We start from the raw sequence: 17,674 nt of genomic DNA on the forward strand, positions 1-17,674 counted from the left end.
TGGGCGGAGTTTCTGTGACTGGCTGGACCCAGGACGTGAAATTGAGCGGCTCAGACACATCTTTGGATCTGAACAGGGCTGATCCGAGCTTTTGTTGTTGTTGGCTGCTCGGCCTTCCTCTGGTCACAGCAAGGGGCGGGCCGCTGCTGAGCCACAGACATATGGCTGAGGAAAATCTCATAAGACCAAAGGTCAGAGTGGGTCGAGCTAACCTCTTAGCCTCTGGTTGATTTATTATCCCATGGGGCAATGTTGCCCTGCTTGGACCAAACAGAACAGGGGTCAAAGGGCATACTGTATCTGTTCCTTTTGTGAAAGCCGGCTTAGCAACACGGTTTTGTCAGTTAGGAATAAAAGGATGCAGAAAAGCCTACAGACCAACTGAATAATTATGGGATCACTTATGTAAACACACAGCTGCAACGCAAAGATAGAAACAAGTAAGTACTTAAAGGGTCAGTATGTAAGAGCTATCCATTTTGCTATCCATCTTGCGTGTGAGGGTACAGCCTTGCACTTCCACCTTTGGCCAATTTAGAATCACCAGTTAACATAATATGCATGTATTTGCAGTAAGTGAGCTATATATAGCAATGAAAGTATCTCATTTAGTGTTACTGGCAGTCTTAATATCTTTGCTAAGTGAGATGTTTGCACTGCAGAATCTGCCTAAGGAACATTTTAGAACATTTACCATTTAAAACATTTAAAGAATGAAGTCAAGCACGTGAAGCAAGTGTAGCTGTTGAAGAATACAGTGTGGAACATAGCTTTTATAGCACATAAACTGGGCATTGAGCTTGTTTGGGCGATACAAAAGTGATCTTTAGTGTAAAAACTGACACATCAACCCATACCAAAAAAACCTTCCAAATGGCATTAATATATTTTTTGCGGTAGTTGTTTTCTTGCTAAACTGCTAAGCTAAGCTAGCCTAAGCTAGCTAGATATTTGGGAAACTGCGTAATTCCCCAGCACCAAGTTATCTAGTAATGTGCTTAAACCTCTGTTGATAGATTCATTTATTTATTTATTTATTTACGCATGCTTTATCATACTTATAACATTTTTAAGTAATAAGAGAGGTGCTATGTGCTATGTGCTATGCTATGTGCATTGTTTTTACTTACTTTTTTGGCAAGTAATCATTCTACAACACAATATGAATATGAATGTGAATATGAAAATTATTCTTCCAAGCAACCTCTTTCATTTCCTAAAAAGGCTGTACTCTAATGGGATCACAGGGGTGCGTACATCAGGCGTTTCATGACAGCTTGACTAGGTCACCAAGAAAATTTTATGCTAAAGGTCAAAAAATATTCTCTGGTGACTGAGAGGTGGGGGAGGGCAAGGAATTACAGCAACTGCCCTCTAGGCAACTGTTGGCCCCATTTATTTAGCGACAACTCCTGACAGAGTGGCTGGCATCAGCTGCTGCGGACATTGTTTGTCACAATCCTGAAAGATACACTACAAACACACATGCATGCACACCTGTTGAAACATATCTGCTTTCATATAGCGCTGCTGGGCCTCTACAGACAGGTGGCCTACATGCACCACCAGCCGCCCCAGCATGAAAACCACCACCCAGTCACCGGCCACCACCACCGTGCTGGAAGTGCCCCTCATGGTCAAGTATATGAGGGAGTAATGAATCTAACCTCGGGTTTCAGTGTGCTTGTTTTCCCCCCCAGTTTTCAGTTGCTTGAACAGATAGAAATTTTTTAATTTCTGACACCTCCCACAGTCCAAAGATGTATGAGGTTAGGATGATTCTGGTGATTCTAAATTGCCTGTGAGTGGGAATGCTTGTCCGTCTCTATGTGTTAGACCAGTGACAAACTGGCAACCTGTCCAGGGGGACAGCTGGGATAGGCTACCCCCTGCCCTGGTGACCCTGATTTGGGTAAGCAGGAATTTTATTTTAATTCCATTAGATCGTATTACTTTAAATGAACACTATTAAAGAAGATCATGCTCATCCTCAGATATTTGTATATGTCTGAGACACAAAGTACATAATATACTGCAAGTCTTTTGTATGATTTGAGATATTGTGTTGTACGGGGCCATATTCAGCTGCATGATGAGGTTCTGTCGGGAGGCGGGATTAAAGTCGACACGGATCATCGATTCAGCTCAGAGTCCGGTCATGATCTTCCTTGAATTCCTCCTCTGCACAGTTTTTTTTTCCAGGACTGCCAGATTTCACTGTCCAGCGTCTGTGACAGTGTGCCCCTTATATTCTCCTTTTAAACTGCTTCCTCAGATCCTCTTTTAGCTGCGTTCCTGTGTACTTCTGAGATCAAACTGCCTTTTGAAGTGGGAGTCTCTCTCTCTCTTCTCTCTGTCTAGTCTCGAGATGAAAGAGCAGCAAGGGGAGGCACAGAGCAGCCTCTGCAGACGGAGCTAGCCATGGGGTCTCGCTTTCTTTCCTCCCCCCCCCCCCCCCCCGGCACTCTCTCTGCCAAAATCCCCTAGCAGTGATAGAAACCAAAGGAGGACAAAAAGCAGCGGAGCACTACGCCCCGTAGTCCCTCTGGTAAATTGAAAATGCCCCTGCTCTCCGCCTCACATAAGGTCACTTATGCCCCCGCTGTTCTCCTGAATCTCCTCCTTCTTCCACTTTACTCTGCCTATTCCCCACCCTTCCCCCAGGATGGCCCTGCCTCCTTCTTCTAGCCTCTCTCTCGCTCTCTAAATCTCACATCTAAGTGTGCTGATCTTGGGACATCCCCAGTATTTTTTGGCCTTTGAAGGAAAATATAATTGAGTGGTAATACGAGATGCATTCCCTCTTCCTCTGCATGCCTGGCTCAATGGGTTATGGAATATTGAAGTTCAAAGTAGGTACAGTGAAAGTGTCATGTTTTTTTTCTCCCCCTTCTCTTCCTCCTTAGTGGTGATTGCAGCTTAAAAAGGAATTTAGTGAAATGAGGCTTTGGAGACATTTTATTTGGATGGAAACGTCAGCTCGTGACTTACCTCGACCCATTCTCGGCTTGATGTTTAAAGAACTAGCTTAAAACAACAACAACAAAAACTATAAGCTATAAGCTTATATAACTATAAACTATATTGTGGCATAGATGAGATAATCAAATTCTCCCAAACTAAGACAGGAGGGCAGAGCTTTAATGAAATGGAGTTTTATTATTTACAGCAGAGCTACAGTGCACAGGGTGTGTGAGAGTATCATTTACAATCATGTCCATCCATCTGGACAACAGGAACCTCACCATGTGTTAAACCAATCAGACAAGCAGACATATTCCAGGCTGATCTTTTTTCTTTTTACACATTATAATAAATACAGAACAATAAGGCAATGTTTCTATTTACAACTTCTATAAAACTGTACAGGAGAAGAATTACACCCACTTTAGGTAATAGATAATAAATAATAGTACATTTTTAACCACTGCAAAAGAAGAAGAAGAAGAAGAAAACACACATTTGTGCAGAGAAAGAGCTTTCTGCTTCCCTTGTTCGCCCTTCTTTTTGTGTGTGCATTCGTCTTTTTAGGAATGTGCATGCTATAATTATGGGAGGCCTTTCATACTACAGCTCCATAGTTGAGTTATTTTCTATTTTCTACTTCTTCCATGCCTCAGTGGCCTCTGTCAGATAGATAATGTGAGTGTAGAAACAAAATGAGAGCATTGTCTTTATCTTTCAGACGATCGCCCTCGGTGGTAGCCGACTTTTCCCAAAAAGCTTTCACACAGAATTAGCGCTCCAGCTCCTCAAAGCGTTCTGTTTAAATTCTACACTGTGTTTTTTTTACTACCTGGTTATGGACAGAAATCTCTCCTTACCGCGAATTCGACACTTAATTAGCTCAGGAGAGAAAAAATAATCAGAGCTTTAATGGGGCAAATTTATCTCAAATGCAATACAGCAGTGGGAACGCCGTGACGAGGGTAACAGAAGCTGTCCTGCAGAATCCTAGCAGTGGTGTAAGGTTAAAATGCGTGAGCTTGATACCTACAGGAAAACCCCGAGCAAGCACACAGATCATGCCTCAACTCTTGACTGTACAGTGTCCGATCTTGTCTCAGAGGTTTGACTGTTTTATTATCACTAACACAGCTGCAAATCAGCACCGTGTTAGCCACCCAGCCTGGACCATACACATTTGGTTAGCTTAATTTCTTCCACTCCAGCCCCTCCGGTCCCAACGTAGGAAAAAGTCAACAGATAAACCATCTACCCTCCTCGTGTTATTCGATCACTACCAACAAACACCTGCCACAGTTTGAGTACAGCTAGGCGAGATGGATATGTATCTATGGATATAACTCCACTGTGTGCTCGGCATTGGTGGTGCCAAGGTAATCAGAAGGATTTGTGGAATTCCTCTACCATGGCTGGACTTTGAGTTGGGTTTCTTTTTCCTATGTCTTTGGGAACTTCAGGGCTTTGATTGCATTACGACTTCATTACGGCGTTAGTTAGCTTTGGAATAATATTTGCAGTAGAGGAATGCAGCTCACTGACAGGCCACACATAAATTAACATCACAGAGTAGTGCGATTATGAGGGCTAATGTAGTGAAATAAATTCATGCAGCATGTCGCTGCTTGAATGACTGTGCTGCAGGGGTAGACTGACTAGTATAGAAGACAAAGCTACATTGAGAAAACTTAAAAAACAAAACAAAACACTCATACACCCTAAGGAAGAGGTCAGCCAGTCAGTCTGCTTTCCACACATCAATCCCACTCGAGTGATTGTTTTGCCCTTGTGTCCAAAATCACAGTTAAGCGGACAATTAGAAGTTGTTCTCTTCTCAAGGGTCAAAAGTTAATTTGAAAATTTGGAACTGTGAAAGGAATAGAGGTAGGGTGGGGGGACGGGTGATTTCGGAAGACTGAACCCCCTTATTAAGTCCCCACATAAGGGGTTAGGCTGTTTATGTGAACTCCTGCTTCTTTAATTGTCCTTTGGTGATGACATCATCGTAGCCAACGTGAGCCGCTCTGTGACATCAGGGGCCCTCGTCGGTGCTGCCACCCATCCGTTTCTGGATGGTCACCCTGCGGATAGAGGGCTTGGACGTCAGCTCTACTTTGGGTGGGAACTGCTCCAACAGGATCCGTAGAACCGAGTCCATTTTCTCGTCCATCTGATGGATCTGAAAGCAGCAAAAAAGCCAAACAGGTTAGGTTAGCTGAATACCTCTGAGATGAACACTCGCAACATAAGTACAGTGTAGACCTGCACTATGTAACAATTCCAGCTTTGGTTTGCTCTTTTGTTTCATATCCATCTGCCTCTTTAATATAGTCGTCATCCCAATGACAGACTGCATAATGACACGTTAGTCTGCCAGTCGCCATCTACCTGCTAAAGGCACTCATTACAAAAGCTGTTGAGCTATATGATCCTTAAGTGGGCAGACACACACACACACACACACACACACACACACACACACACACACACACACACACACACACACACATTAAGGCCACTGTTATTTACATGCTTTCCCAACTGTAAACACAGGTGTATCACCCAACAGATGCTAAGATACTACCAGACCTAACAGGGCGTAGCCAGTCTAGCCATGGTGTGAATACATAAATGTCTCCACCTGAGTTGCACAAGTAAACAGACCGCAGACTGCCTGGTGACATGCAAATGCAGTGAGCACTGCACATCCAGACGTATGTATGTACAGCACCTACTTACAAGACCTCGTAAACATACCTTCATATACACAAAAAGAACATAAATGAATCTGAGAGGCTGTGAATTACTGGGTATTAAGAATGAAAAATAGGCTTGTCTGGCTTACATCTAGTTGGGGTGATCGTAGCTCAAGAGTTGGGAGTTCGCCTTGTAATCGGAAGGCTGCTGGTTCGAGCCCCGGCTTGGACAGTCTCGGTCGTTGTGTCCTTGGGCAAAACACTTCACCTACCGCCTACTGGTGTTGGCCAGGAGGGCCGATGGCGCGATATGGCAGCCTCGCTTCTGTCAGTCTGCCCCAGGCCAGCTGTGGCTACAACTGTAGCTTGCCTCCACCAGTGTGTGAATGGGTGGATGATAAAGCGCTTTGGGGTCCCTAGGGGGGGCTAGTAAAAGCGCTATACAAATACAGGCCATTTGTAAATTAATAAGCAATTTTCTTTCTGTAACAAATGGTAAATGGCCTGTATTTGTATAGCGCTTTTACTAGTCCCTAAGGACCCCAAAGTGCTTTACACAAAAAGTCATCCACCCATTCAACAATATGGATTTAAACCCATCCATGGACATACAAAAAACGAAAAACTTCTATTTATACTTTTTAATTATTTGCAGGAGCTGGAGGTTCAAAAATAGTTTCACCACTGTTTTCCACCACTTACTTCTAAAAGTACTACTACTACTAATAGTAATACTAACCTTGGTTTCTGACAGATCATGTTTTTCTGTTCATTCTGCATGTCAAAAATAACACTAAGCAGTGCAGTACCAATGAGCATGAATTAAAATGTAATTTTTGCTTCCAGACTCTCTGTTAGCTTCCCAATGTGTCTAAATACTCTACTAAATATGAGAAACACCCAGTCACTAAGTTAAACTGAAATAATGAGCATATGGAGCTTGCTAATGACATTAGCATGCCACACTTAGGGGAAAAAGTACAGAAGTTAAATAAAAACTAACAGTCTATTAAAAGCTGGGTGTCTGATAATGACGGTTGGAGTGGTTGGGAAGGCCCGCCCCCTAAAGCCTGCAAATGCTGCAATTATAAAAAGCCCTGTTAAGAAATAAAGCCTGAGCTTTGAATTTAAGTCAGTTGCATAAAGTGTAAAGCCTAACATGCTCTACTTCAGTTCCTCACATTGTGTTTTATTTAACTTTGTGTTAGACTAGGCCAACTGTGACACTATGAGTGCAGCGGGCTTCTGTGTTGATGACAGTTGTGCTGGCACATGTAACAGCATTCTGTCCCAATCTGCTTGTTGCTAAAATAACACCTTGTCCAGATTCTTTCTGATAAAGATTCACCGTTCTCCACAGCATCAACAGCACTAAGAAGTAACTTTGACAAGGAGATCAAGACTTAAAATTATATGCTTTAACATATCTTATTATTAGTCGCCTGAATTAGAAAAAAAAGGCCAGCCTATAAATATAAGCATATTGCTTCAAATAAAGGCCTGATATCTTCTGCAGCTAAAAGCATACAAAGGCCCTGGTCACTGTGTGAGTAAATGTGATAGATTATATCTTCACATATTCTTAGCCTTAACCTTGGTTTTACCTTTAAACTTATCTAGCAATTACAGACATACACACACAAACCAAAATCCTCTGATGGCTCAGATGTCTTCAAGAAACTGTAGAAAATGACTGTGCTTCATAAATCAAAGCCTAAACAGCAACTCACATCAAAGAGCATCTCAAGCATCAGGCAGAGCACACAGATTCAGACTGTGGTCTCTGCACAGCGCTGTTGTGTTACTGGCAAGGCACAGTTGTGCAGTTAACATCATAACATCAGTGGCATTTTCTAGGATAAAGGGTATGTGCCTTTTTTCCCCCTCCCCATCTTTTACTGTGTGTGTCTGATGGCCGAGACATTTTTATGGTAGAGTAGGACATTTAGCGGCTATTATTGTTGTTGAAATATGAGCCATAATAGGAAGCGTAAATCTCAGATATCAGAGTAGGTCACAGGGAAGAGTGAAATCACATCACAGCACGGCAATGGCCATAATTCACAGATAACTGTACACTGTCAAATCAGAAGAGTCTAGACATCAAGACAGGATGGCTTTACCCTTAAATTTATGATACGCATTTCAAGTTAAAGATTACACAGATAGTAACGTCCCAGTCGTGCCTCAATGCGCTACCTTCACTTACTCATAAAGTTTGAATTGCTCTGAATTGTGTTGCCAATATTCTTCAGTATGACTGTGCAACAATAACTTCATTTTGACCTTTTCTGCTAAGGTTTGCTTATATTTCACCACCCACTGGACTTTTCTGAGATTGTCCCATGACCTAAATAGCTGTGCTAAGTAGATGAAGCACGCGCTGGGCCTGGATGAAGCTTAGAGAATAATAGGGTATCATAAACATGTTTGCTGGTAATCTACAGACTTATCAACATTCTCGTTGGAGCTTAAAATGGATCAGGAATTCCTCCTGTTGTGAATCTGAAAGGAAATGCCCAGGAGACCCACAGAGAGACAAGAAAAACATAATTAGACAGGCGTGTTCCAAAACACGGCGGACCTATTTATTGCAACTGACTTTATGTATGTGTGCGCTTTATGGGGTCGAAAGGGGGCCGGTGCCGGTGAGAGGGGGACAAAGCGCATGTGTTTGAATATATCACTAGCGTATGTCAGAGGTGTTTTTTCTTTTGGAATCTATGCTGAGGTGTAATAAAAAAACATAATAGTTAAAACCATTTACGTGACCCCATGAGAGATGATAACAAGCCTTTTTACAAAGTTATTCAATACACAAATTTCCTTTTTACATATGAATCTACATATTATCATACGGACATTAGCCTTTACAATAATCCATGTGGTTATAAAGTTTGAGAAAGTTCCTTCTGCTTCACTGCTCGTTTATGTCACAGTGCACATACAGAAGAAATACTAATTAAATGTGGCACACTTTGTAATGTGCCATTATTTATATAGGTGTCCAAAGTGATTTGTACTAGGGCCATGATCGAACCACTGCTGTGTCATAAAAACAAATGCGATCCAGTGACAGGTGATGCTCCAGCTGTCCCTGCCTCGCCCTCTGACCACAGACAACACATGGGATAAGTCACAAACCTGACACTACAGCAGCAGGGCTTTCCCTGAATTCCACTGAGGTCCCTTTGACTGACTGAGCCAGTTCAGAGAGTGAGCGAGAGAGGAAAAAAGTGTAAAGGCTGCAATTGGTAAATGTTGTCGACTATCATCTAACTTACAGAAAATGTCAAAATCAATGACTGTGGGAACACAAAGGGATGTTATATAAAGTTAGCAAACAAAGCAGGTACACTTTGTTCTATTTTTCACCAGTACTTCATGTACTTCCAATCATAAGAACAATCAGTCGAGACATGAACCACAGTGGTGAGGAGAGCATAGAGCTCCCGTTCACACAGGAACACCCTTCCTGAACCACCTTCCTGCCCTCCCCTGGGACTGTCTGTTGTCTTGTACACAATAACAAGTACAGCCACATACAATGTGCATAAATTCCACTCTTGTCACCTAGTAAACAACAAACAAAAAAAATGGAGCCAACAAGAAGCCACGCCCTTGTTGAGATGCTAACACTGTCGTAAAAGTCGTCATGTCACCAGTCTAACAGACTGTCCAGGAAAATGTATGTAGTATGTAGTAATAGAACAAACATAATTTTACATTTATATATTTTTTTAATACTTGGATGCAAATTCTTTGCCGTCACTGACTGCCTGAAGTCTAGAACACATGGACATCACCAAATGCTGCGTTTCCTCATTTGAGATCCTCTGCCATGCCTTTACTGCACTGCGCACTCAACAATTGATCCTGCGACTTCTATTTCGACACTTCGGTCGCATCTTGATCCTTTGAGCTAAATCCACTGTAGAAGTGTAGAGAGGGCAAAAATATAGAAAAACAAGATGCGTGTTTGTCTAAATACTTATGGACTTAACTGCAGCTGGAGTAGAAACATTCTGCCGCTTAGGATAGAGGATGATTCGCTCCCTGTGGCCATATTCAAAGTCTGGTCCAAACCAAGTTCATGATCAGATAAAATAACACACAAGACAATCAACTTGTAAAGTGGAGCCACAGCACAAAGAGCAGTAAAAACCACCCAGGATGGAAATGAGAACAGATAACATCACATGTTGGTTTAACATGTGTCAGCTTCATAAAGCCTTCTCACCACAAATAGTATGTGGCCTAACGCTGATTGAATGTTCATTATTTTTTTACATTTTCATTTATTTCTGGAGATGCAGCTTGTCTCAAGCAGAATTTTGTAACCTTGTTTAAAAATGCTACAAGGTATAATTAATAATTTCACAAGATTTGTGTCTGCTTTACAATTTCATAGGAAGAAGTCTAGTAATACATGATTCACTCATCACAAGCTGGTCTTTGCCGATAGGATGATTCACACTGCCATCTGTTGGGGACTTTATAAAGCCTGGAGAAAAGCTCAGGCTTGCTATTGCTGCATTCTTTGAGTCTTGCCAACTTCTACCATCGCAGGATTACTGACAAATGGAGGTAGGAAATGTAAGAAGGACATGAGATACGTACGAACGAGGGAGTGTATGCTAACCTTGACATGTAATGAATGGTAATTAGGTGTTGTGAAGTGGCGTGGCTTATTCAGCTGGGGAAAACAACACTGGGATATACATTGTATTGCGCAATCCTGACTGGACTGCCGAGTACACAGCTTTTCTTTGAGCATTCAACACCCTAACACACAAGTAAGAAAGAAAGAAAGAAAGAAAGAAAGAAAGAAAGAAAGAAAGAAAGAAAGAAAGAAAGAAAGAAAGAAAGAAAGAAAGAAAGAAGGGAACAAAACTTTAATATAAACCTGTCCATTCCACTTGCGTTCTCTTCTTCTGTTTCTCTCACGTTGACAGTCACCTTGAGGAGGACTAGGGAAAGATGAGGAGGGAATAGGAGTGAAAATAGAGAAAACAGAAGGAGAGTAAAGTAGAGTAGCCAAGAAGGAAAGACTACCAGCTCCAGGAATGTCTTGGCATCTGTGTCAGTCCAGGCAGCGCTATTCAACAAAACAAGATTCCTGTCATTGAAACGCTGTTGGTTGCATGAGACAATAGCACCAGAGCTGAGACAGAAAAACAGATATGACAAGAGGGAAACAATTGTGCTGGTCACCATCCTCGCATGCTGTAATGAATATGTAGTGTTTTCCCACCACACTGACCTCAAAAAACCCCTTGACTTAACCTGCACAGCACAATTCATTTCTAATTCCCATTAAATCCGTGTGAATTACAAAGCTAGATTTTAAGTAGCTGTTTAATTTTTTTCTGAGATTGCACATTAACAATCACCGTGAGGGGTCATTACAGAAAGGTATTGTATTACAAATCACTTGTTACTTTCTCAAAAAGTTATACATTATGTCACTTATTTACTCCCTGAAGAAATTAAGTCTTTACACTGCTCTCTATACTACTTTTGCTTTGCTCTCACAGCCTGAGATTCATTGTCACATTATTATTAGTTTACAATATAAACCTTAGGCTACATGAAGCGCTGAAAATCAGGCTTTGGCTGCTTCGTTGGGGGTTGGCATACAGCAGTAGTAGATAGTCTTTTCTAGACTTTTCTAGTCTTTTCTAGATGCAGTTTGAGCTTGACTAAAAATAAAAGTGTTGCTCATAACTCCATTTCTCAAAAACTTGATGACTGATTATTTCCTCTTCCCACTACAGAAACTGAAGTCAGCTGATGATAGCTCAATGAGGCAGGAAAAGGGGATATGTTTGATTTTTTTCCTAATTAAAAGGTACCCTCTTGTATAATAACAATATTGTGAAGACTACTGTTACGACAAAAACACTTTCATATTACAAGAGATTGTATTGACAGTCTTGTGGAACAAAGAGCGTTAACACCCAATTCAACTGTATTTATATAGCACCAATTCATTACAAAAGGCACCTCATGGTGCTTTATAATATACATTAAAGAGTCTACAAAATTGGAAAGAAACCCCAATAATCAGATGATCTCCTATAAGGAAGCACTTGGGAACAGTGGGAAGGAAAAACTCCCTTTTGACACGAAGAAACCTCCAGCAGAATAGGCTTGTCAGCCACAACTGCATGGGGTAAGGGGAAAGAAGGCAACAAGAGACAGGACAAAAGGCTCTAATTTGATGATTACAAATAATTAAATACAGCAATGACGTATAAACACACAGAATGGAAACAGGTGGGTGAAGAAGAAATGCTCAGGGTACCATTGGAAGTCCCCCAGGAGCCTAGGCCTATTGAAGCATAACAAATAGATGGTTTATGGTCACCTGATCCAGCCCTAACTATATGATTGACAAATCATATGACAAAAAGCAAAGTTTTGAGCCTAATCTTAGAACCTAAGCCTAACATAAACAGTTTATATGGGCAAGTACTGGACCACACCTCTTAAATTTTTAATTCAAGTGTTTCAAGACCATTGCCATAGGTGTAAAAAATAATAATTATGGATTGCATTTATATATCGCTTTTCGAGACCCTCAAAGCACTTTACAATTCCACTATTCATTCACTCTCACATTCGTGGAGGCAAGCTACAGTTGTAGCCACAGCTGCCCTGGGGCAAAGTGACAGAAGCGAGGCTGCCATATTGCGCCATCGGCCCCTCTGGCCAACACCAGAAGTGTCATGCCCAAGGACACAACGACCGAAACTGTCGGAGCCGGGGCTCGAAGCGGCAACCTTCCGATTACAAGACGATCTGCCAACTCTTGAGCCATGATCGCCCTAAAGCGCCTAACCATGCAGCCTGCCTTCACACATTTTTGTAAAAAAAAAAAGATTTTTTGTGTTGTATTGTAATAGGATTTCACAGCTGAAACATCAGTTCATGAAATGTATTCCGTTCTATATATTCCACACTCAACTGAAAGTGGCATTATTGCAAAGTGGAACTTATCAGGAGCCAAAGCTACTCAGACTGCATAAAGTTTCAAAGTGGGGCAGTGGAGATCTGAGGTGCACGGTGTGTAAAACTCACCAATGGTCCAGCATTGACATCAGGCCAATAACCGCACCGGGAGCCAGTACTTTTCTTAATGTGTAACACAAATGCATCCTCAGTTAAATACATTCCAAAATGACTTTTATACAGTCTATCCCTGCAATAAACACTTACCATATTTTTGATTAAAGATATTATTTAAAACTAACTGTATCAATCAAAGTTGTTCTAGTCCATATACATTGTAGAAAATGTGAAAGATGTTTTGTATAAACACACATCAGCAGAGACAAAACTAAGAGAGACTCTGCTATCTCTCTTAGTTTCACATTTATCACATTTCAGCTAATTGTTTTTGTTTACTGCACTCACTACCAGCTTTCAGCCACAGTGAACCTTGTCTTCAGCAAAAAAACCCCCCCCGCTGTTATAACTGTACACTACCAAACAAGTCACAGCTAAAGCAAAGCAAAAAGGAGAATGACACTGATCACTCTGTTGTCCAGTTTCCAACCATGGCTTGAAATCAATCCAAAAGCACACGAGTTACAAATGTAAATGTTTTAAAGATGATATGTCAGGATTACACTTGTGGCATTTTTTGCTATAGAAGAAAAATGACATTAAAAAAGTGCAAGGGACAACCCCCGAAGCTGAAAAAGTGTCATAAACTACAGTTCCTCTAGCTGCCTGTTGAGAATGCCTCCAAAGAGAAGTCAATCCCCATGTTAAATGATCCAACTTTATAGTATTAAAAAGCATATTTACAACCTGATACAAGTAAAAGTTTTAGTAAAATTTTAGCAGTCGTATTTAAGTGAGGATAAGCAAGGCAAGCAGTACTTGCCTAGTAAAATCTAAAAATTGATGTCAATTAAAACATACCTAAGTGAAAGTGATCTCTCTCCTTTCATGTCAAACAGTGTTCTGTCATAAAGCTTCTTGCCTGGTTTTTTATCTATTCTTTAAAATACTGCTGTCTTGTGGTCACGATTAAGTACAGGAAGTACGCTTGTCTTGGATCCCATTAGAAACTGTAGTGTGTCTCTATTTTATGGACTTATCTCCTATTAACAATGGTTGTAACTGGCTCTGAGATCAGTCCCACATGGTGTAGAAACAGAGCTAGCATCAGCAAACAGAAAAACCTGTCTGATTTATCATCGTAACAGATACTTTGTTCTTGTACTGATTACCTTGGGCAACATGTGATTTAGAGTAGATCGTGCATTGTGAAAATTTGAACCATCAAATCCAGTTTAACAAAACAGGTGAGTTGAAAAGGAGCAATAATTAGCTGATATGTTTGTCTGCACAATAACACCTGCACAGTTTCTATGTAGCTTGCTAAAGTTAGCTAGACTGTTTAATCCATATAAGTTAATTTCAGTCTCCCCCCCAAAAAAAACAACAACAGGACAGAAGCCAAAATACTAGCATTTGAGCTTAAAAATACAGAGAGCAAAACCCCCGTGTGACATACTACAGTGGTTATATCCATCTTTTACACTGCCTATGAGTTAAAGTTAACCTTTACTGTTTGCTGTTGTCACTTAGTTTTGTTAATCAGAAAAAAATGCCACATTAACCATATTAAAATGTCAACTTTGGAATATTTTTCATACAAGTTTAACACTGAGGACAGCATTTGGCAATATTTTTATAACTTTGTTTTCATAAAATGTAATGTATACTGTAGTGTACTGTAATGTGTACTGTATATTTGCAAACATTAACAATGGGTCAGTTTAGGTGAATTTCTCAGAGTCTCTATTGATACCCTGAGCAGCTCACCCAAACTGCGTGTGCATTGTCTTTCACCTACACCACAAACACACACATATGAACACACACAGGCTCCAGCATTTCTGTCTTTACACAAAGGACAATGCAGAAAAGCAGCAGAGGGGGCATACACTGGCTTTTCTGTTGGGCCAATAATAAGCTAGCATTACACATAGGTCATCTTTATCATCAATGTGACAGGGCATGAATGAATGGAGAATAAAAGTCAGAGGTGAGAAAGAGAAACTGAAAAGGCCAAGAAAAAACGAGATTATAAATTCATACAGAATGAAAAAAGGACATAAGCTGCTTTTTGTCTCCAGGAAAGAACACACACAAACATGTCATGTACGAGACACAATACATTAAATCTTATCAGGATACTAACTATAACATTATTGAAAGCACCTTGAAAAAAATGCTGATCTAAAAAAAGCCACAATTCCCCTAAATCGACAGAAGCTACCTTAAAAAACTAAGCAACAGAATTATCATCACATTCTACCCTCAACAATACACAGACACATGCAGTAAAAGAGAACTACTGACAGAAAAAGACAAGTATTAGCCAGCTATTAAAGGAAGGGGAATCAAATTCAGTGAGTAAAGAAAAGAGAGACAGTCAGACAAACTTCAAATATTCACCAGTTTGTTTTTGCTATTGTATGAGTGTGTTGACTCATCTTCTGGGCTCTGTCATGTCTGAGGAGAGGGTAGTTCTGGGCCTGAACTATGATTACGAAATATGATAGTGTCTCATTATTGGCATGTTTGTGTCTGTGCGTGTTTATATGGACTTTTGTGCAAAACTGTGCAGCTTTGGCAATGTTTTCGGGATTATGTGGAGTGTTAAGAGGAGTGGCAATAGTAAGTATATTTCAGTAATTACAAGCTCTATTTAGTACATTCAAAAGCGTGTGTTTCTGGGTTTTGCATTTTGCTGATGTGGCCCTGATGTAAAATTCAATAACCTTCTCCAAGACTTTCCACAACTAAATCTGAATAGTACCATGACCTTAAAATGTTCTTCCTCTGTGTTTTTTTGAAGGCTCAACAGGCTGGTTTCCAATCAGATGGAAAAAGGCAACAGAAAACCACCAACTAATGCAATGAATCTGTGAAAGTGTTGGGTTTAAATTCATGTGACCCATTTATAGACGTGCCCTGGAGAACTGAATAATATTGTAAATAACTGCGTACAACCCCGAGGAGCTCGTGATCCTCCAGAAATCCCTATATGTTGTAACACATTGTGAAAAGAAAGACGGTGTCCAAGAAAGCATACATTTCAAAATCCTTATAAGAGATGAACTGAGGTCACGATTTGCAAGATGAATGAAAAAAAAAGAGAGACAGAGAGAGAGAAAGAGAGAGCAAAAATGACAGACTGCATGAATGAATCCCAAACCAATGTGTCAGCTAGATTCAAATTCACCAACCCAATGAGCGACCAAATTGCTCCACCAGTGGCCTTGGTGCCAACTGGAAAACAGAGCTTGCCCAGCTCAGATTCACCACCGGCTGGGCCACTGCCAAAGAGAATGGATTCACTTTAACGCTGGCAGATACAATATGTTCTTTGTATTTGTAAAAGCAGGAGAAAGGAGATGGACAGAAAAAGAGAAAGAGAGTAAGAAGAAATGACGGGCAAGGCTGGATGGGTGCAGTGTGAATGGACTGCTTTTGGCTGAGGGAAGGAGGGAGAGAAAGAGGGAAATGGTGGGTATGTTTTTAAAGAACAGGAAACCGAGCAAGAGCACCTGACGCACATGGTAAGTATCAAGGGTTGCGCCACGTGCCGCTAAACTGCAGCCAAAGCTTTTTTCTTTTTTTTTTTCAGCAGGGGTGGTGCTGCTGGTGATAGTGGTGGTGTGTTGAGGGGTGTGTGTACTGGCTAATCTCTCTTCTGAGTGGGTGCGCACTCAAAGCTGCTTTTGTTTCTGAGGGCTACTTTCACAAGGACGTACAATCCCCTGCATCCACTCCTCCCCTCCGCTTCTTTTTTCCCCTTTTGATCTCTCTGTTGTTCAGCGCTCACGCTTGTGCGCTGAAACGTAGCGGGTGTTTCACTTGATTTACTGATGATTCTGTTTGGATATGTTTGTAATGCACACATGAGCACATGCACATGTTAGCGTACATCCACCAGTGTGTCCATATAAGCACGTCTGGTGGGGAACACAGACGGGCTTCTCATGCTGTACAAAGGCTAAAAAAATTCATAAATCAAATCGCTCGCTCTAGTGTGGGAGAGGCTTTGATATCACGTTTGAGGCACGTTAGAGTTTTCGCCATTGAGAGTTGTGTGGGTCAGGGGAATGTTACGCGCAGAAAAAAATATATGCGAAGCATAAACAAACTCATTGAGATGAATTATGAGTTGTGAAGAGATTAAACTGCTCCTGGAAGCTCAAAGGAGTACAGGTCTGGGTTTTGCTCCACTGGCTGAAAAAAAAATGTGATTCATAGGTCACATAATGTGTGACTGAGAATATGTTGATATTTGAAACACTGAAAAAATGGTACTAATGAGTAATGAGCGCTTAAATAGAGTAGAACGGGCCAGAAGAAAAAAAAAAGCGCTTATGTTCTTTTAAATATTTTGCTTTAAACATGGAAAGAAAACAAAGTAATGGTTTTACTTTGACTAATGTTTGTGTCTCATTTTTATGAAAGTTCAATTTTCTATGAAAATCTGTGGAATGTTAAATGATACCTATCAAAGGCTGGAGTTGGGACAAATGTTAAACAAACAAACAAAAACAACCCCCCTCAAATGTCCATTACATGTGAAACCCATAAAGCAAAATATTGTCCATCTAGAAACACTTAAAGCTGCTCCAATCTGCTTGCAGGAGCCAACACCACGCACACCTATGCTAATCCTGTGACCAAACTGATAAAGGCACTCACAGTGATTTTTATTACATAAAGTCAAGTAAATACCCTTGAAGAAGGGGAGGGGGAAGGCTAGGGGGGAGTTTAGAGGACAGGTTTGGGGAGTGAGCAGTTGCCTGATGGACCATTTGTCTTCAGAGACAGCTGGATATGATCTGCTCCTAACTGGTCCCCAGTGTGGTGACCCCCACAAAGACAGAATATGGCTGCAAGCATGTTTGAATACGTTTTGTTTACATTAAGCAAACAAAAAAATTAACATATAAGTGTAATTTTTTTCATGT

General features: G+C 40.9%; 1 protein-coding gene across 2 annotated transcripts in view; it reads right to left on the reverse strand.

Annotated features, from left to right (window-relative positions):
* Positions 1-3,139: 3,139 nt before the first annotated feature.
* kcnq1.2 (potassium voltage-gated channel, KQT-like subfamily, member 1.2) overlaps positions 3,140-17,674 on the reverse strand; it is a 176,037-nt gene continuing 161,502 nt past the window's right edge. For both annotated transcript variants that reach the window (XM_026175315.2, XM_026175314.2), the window contains one exon: positions 3,140-5,143. In XM_026175315.2, the coding sequence (XP_026031100.1) occupies positions 4,997-5,143 (147 nt within the window). In that variant the 3' untranslated portion in view covers positions 3,140-4,996. The remainder of the gene's footprint in view (positions 5,144-17,674) is intronic.

The sequence above is a fragment of the Astatotilapia calliptera genome, chromosome 7 (genome assembly GCF_964374335.1).
Source record: "Astatotilapia calliptera chromosome 7, fAstCal68.1, whole genome shotgun sequence".
In the NCBI taxonomy this organism is placed as follows: Eukaryota; Metazoa; Chordata; class Actinopteri; order Cichliformes; family Cichlidae; genus Astatotilapia; species Astatotilapia calliptera.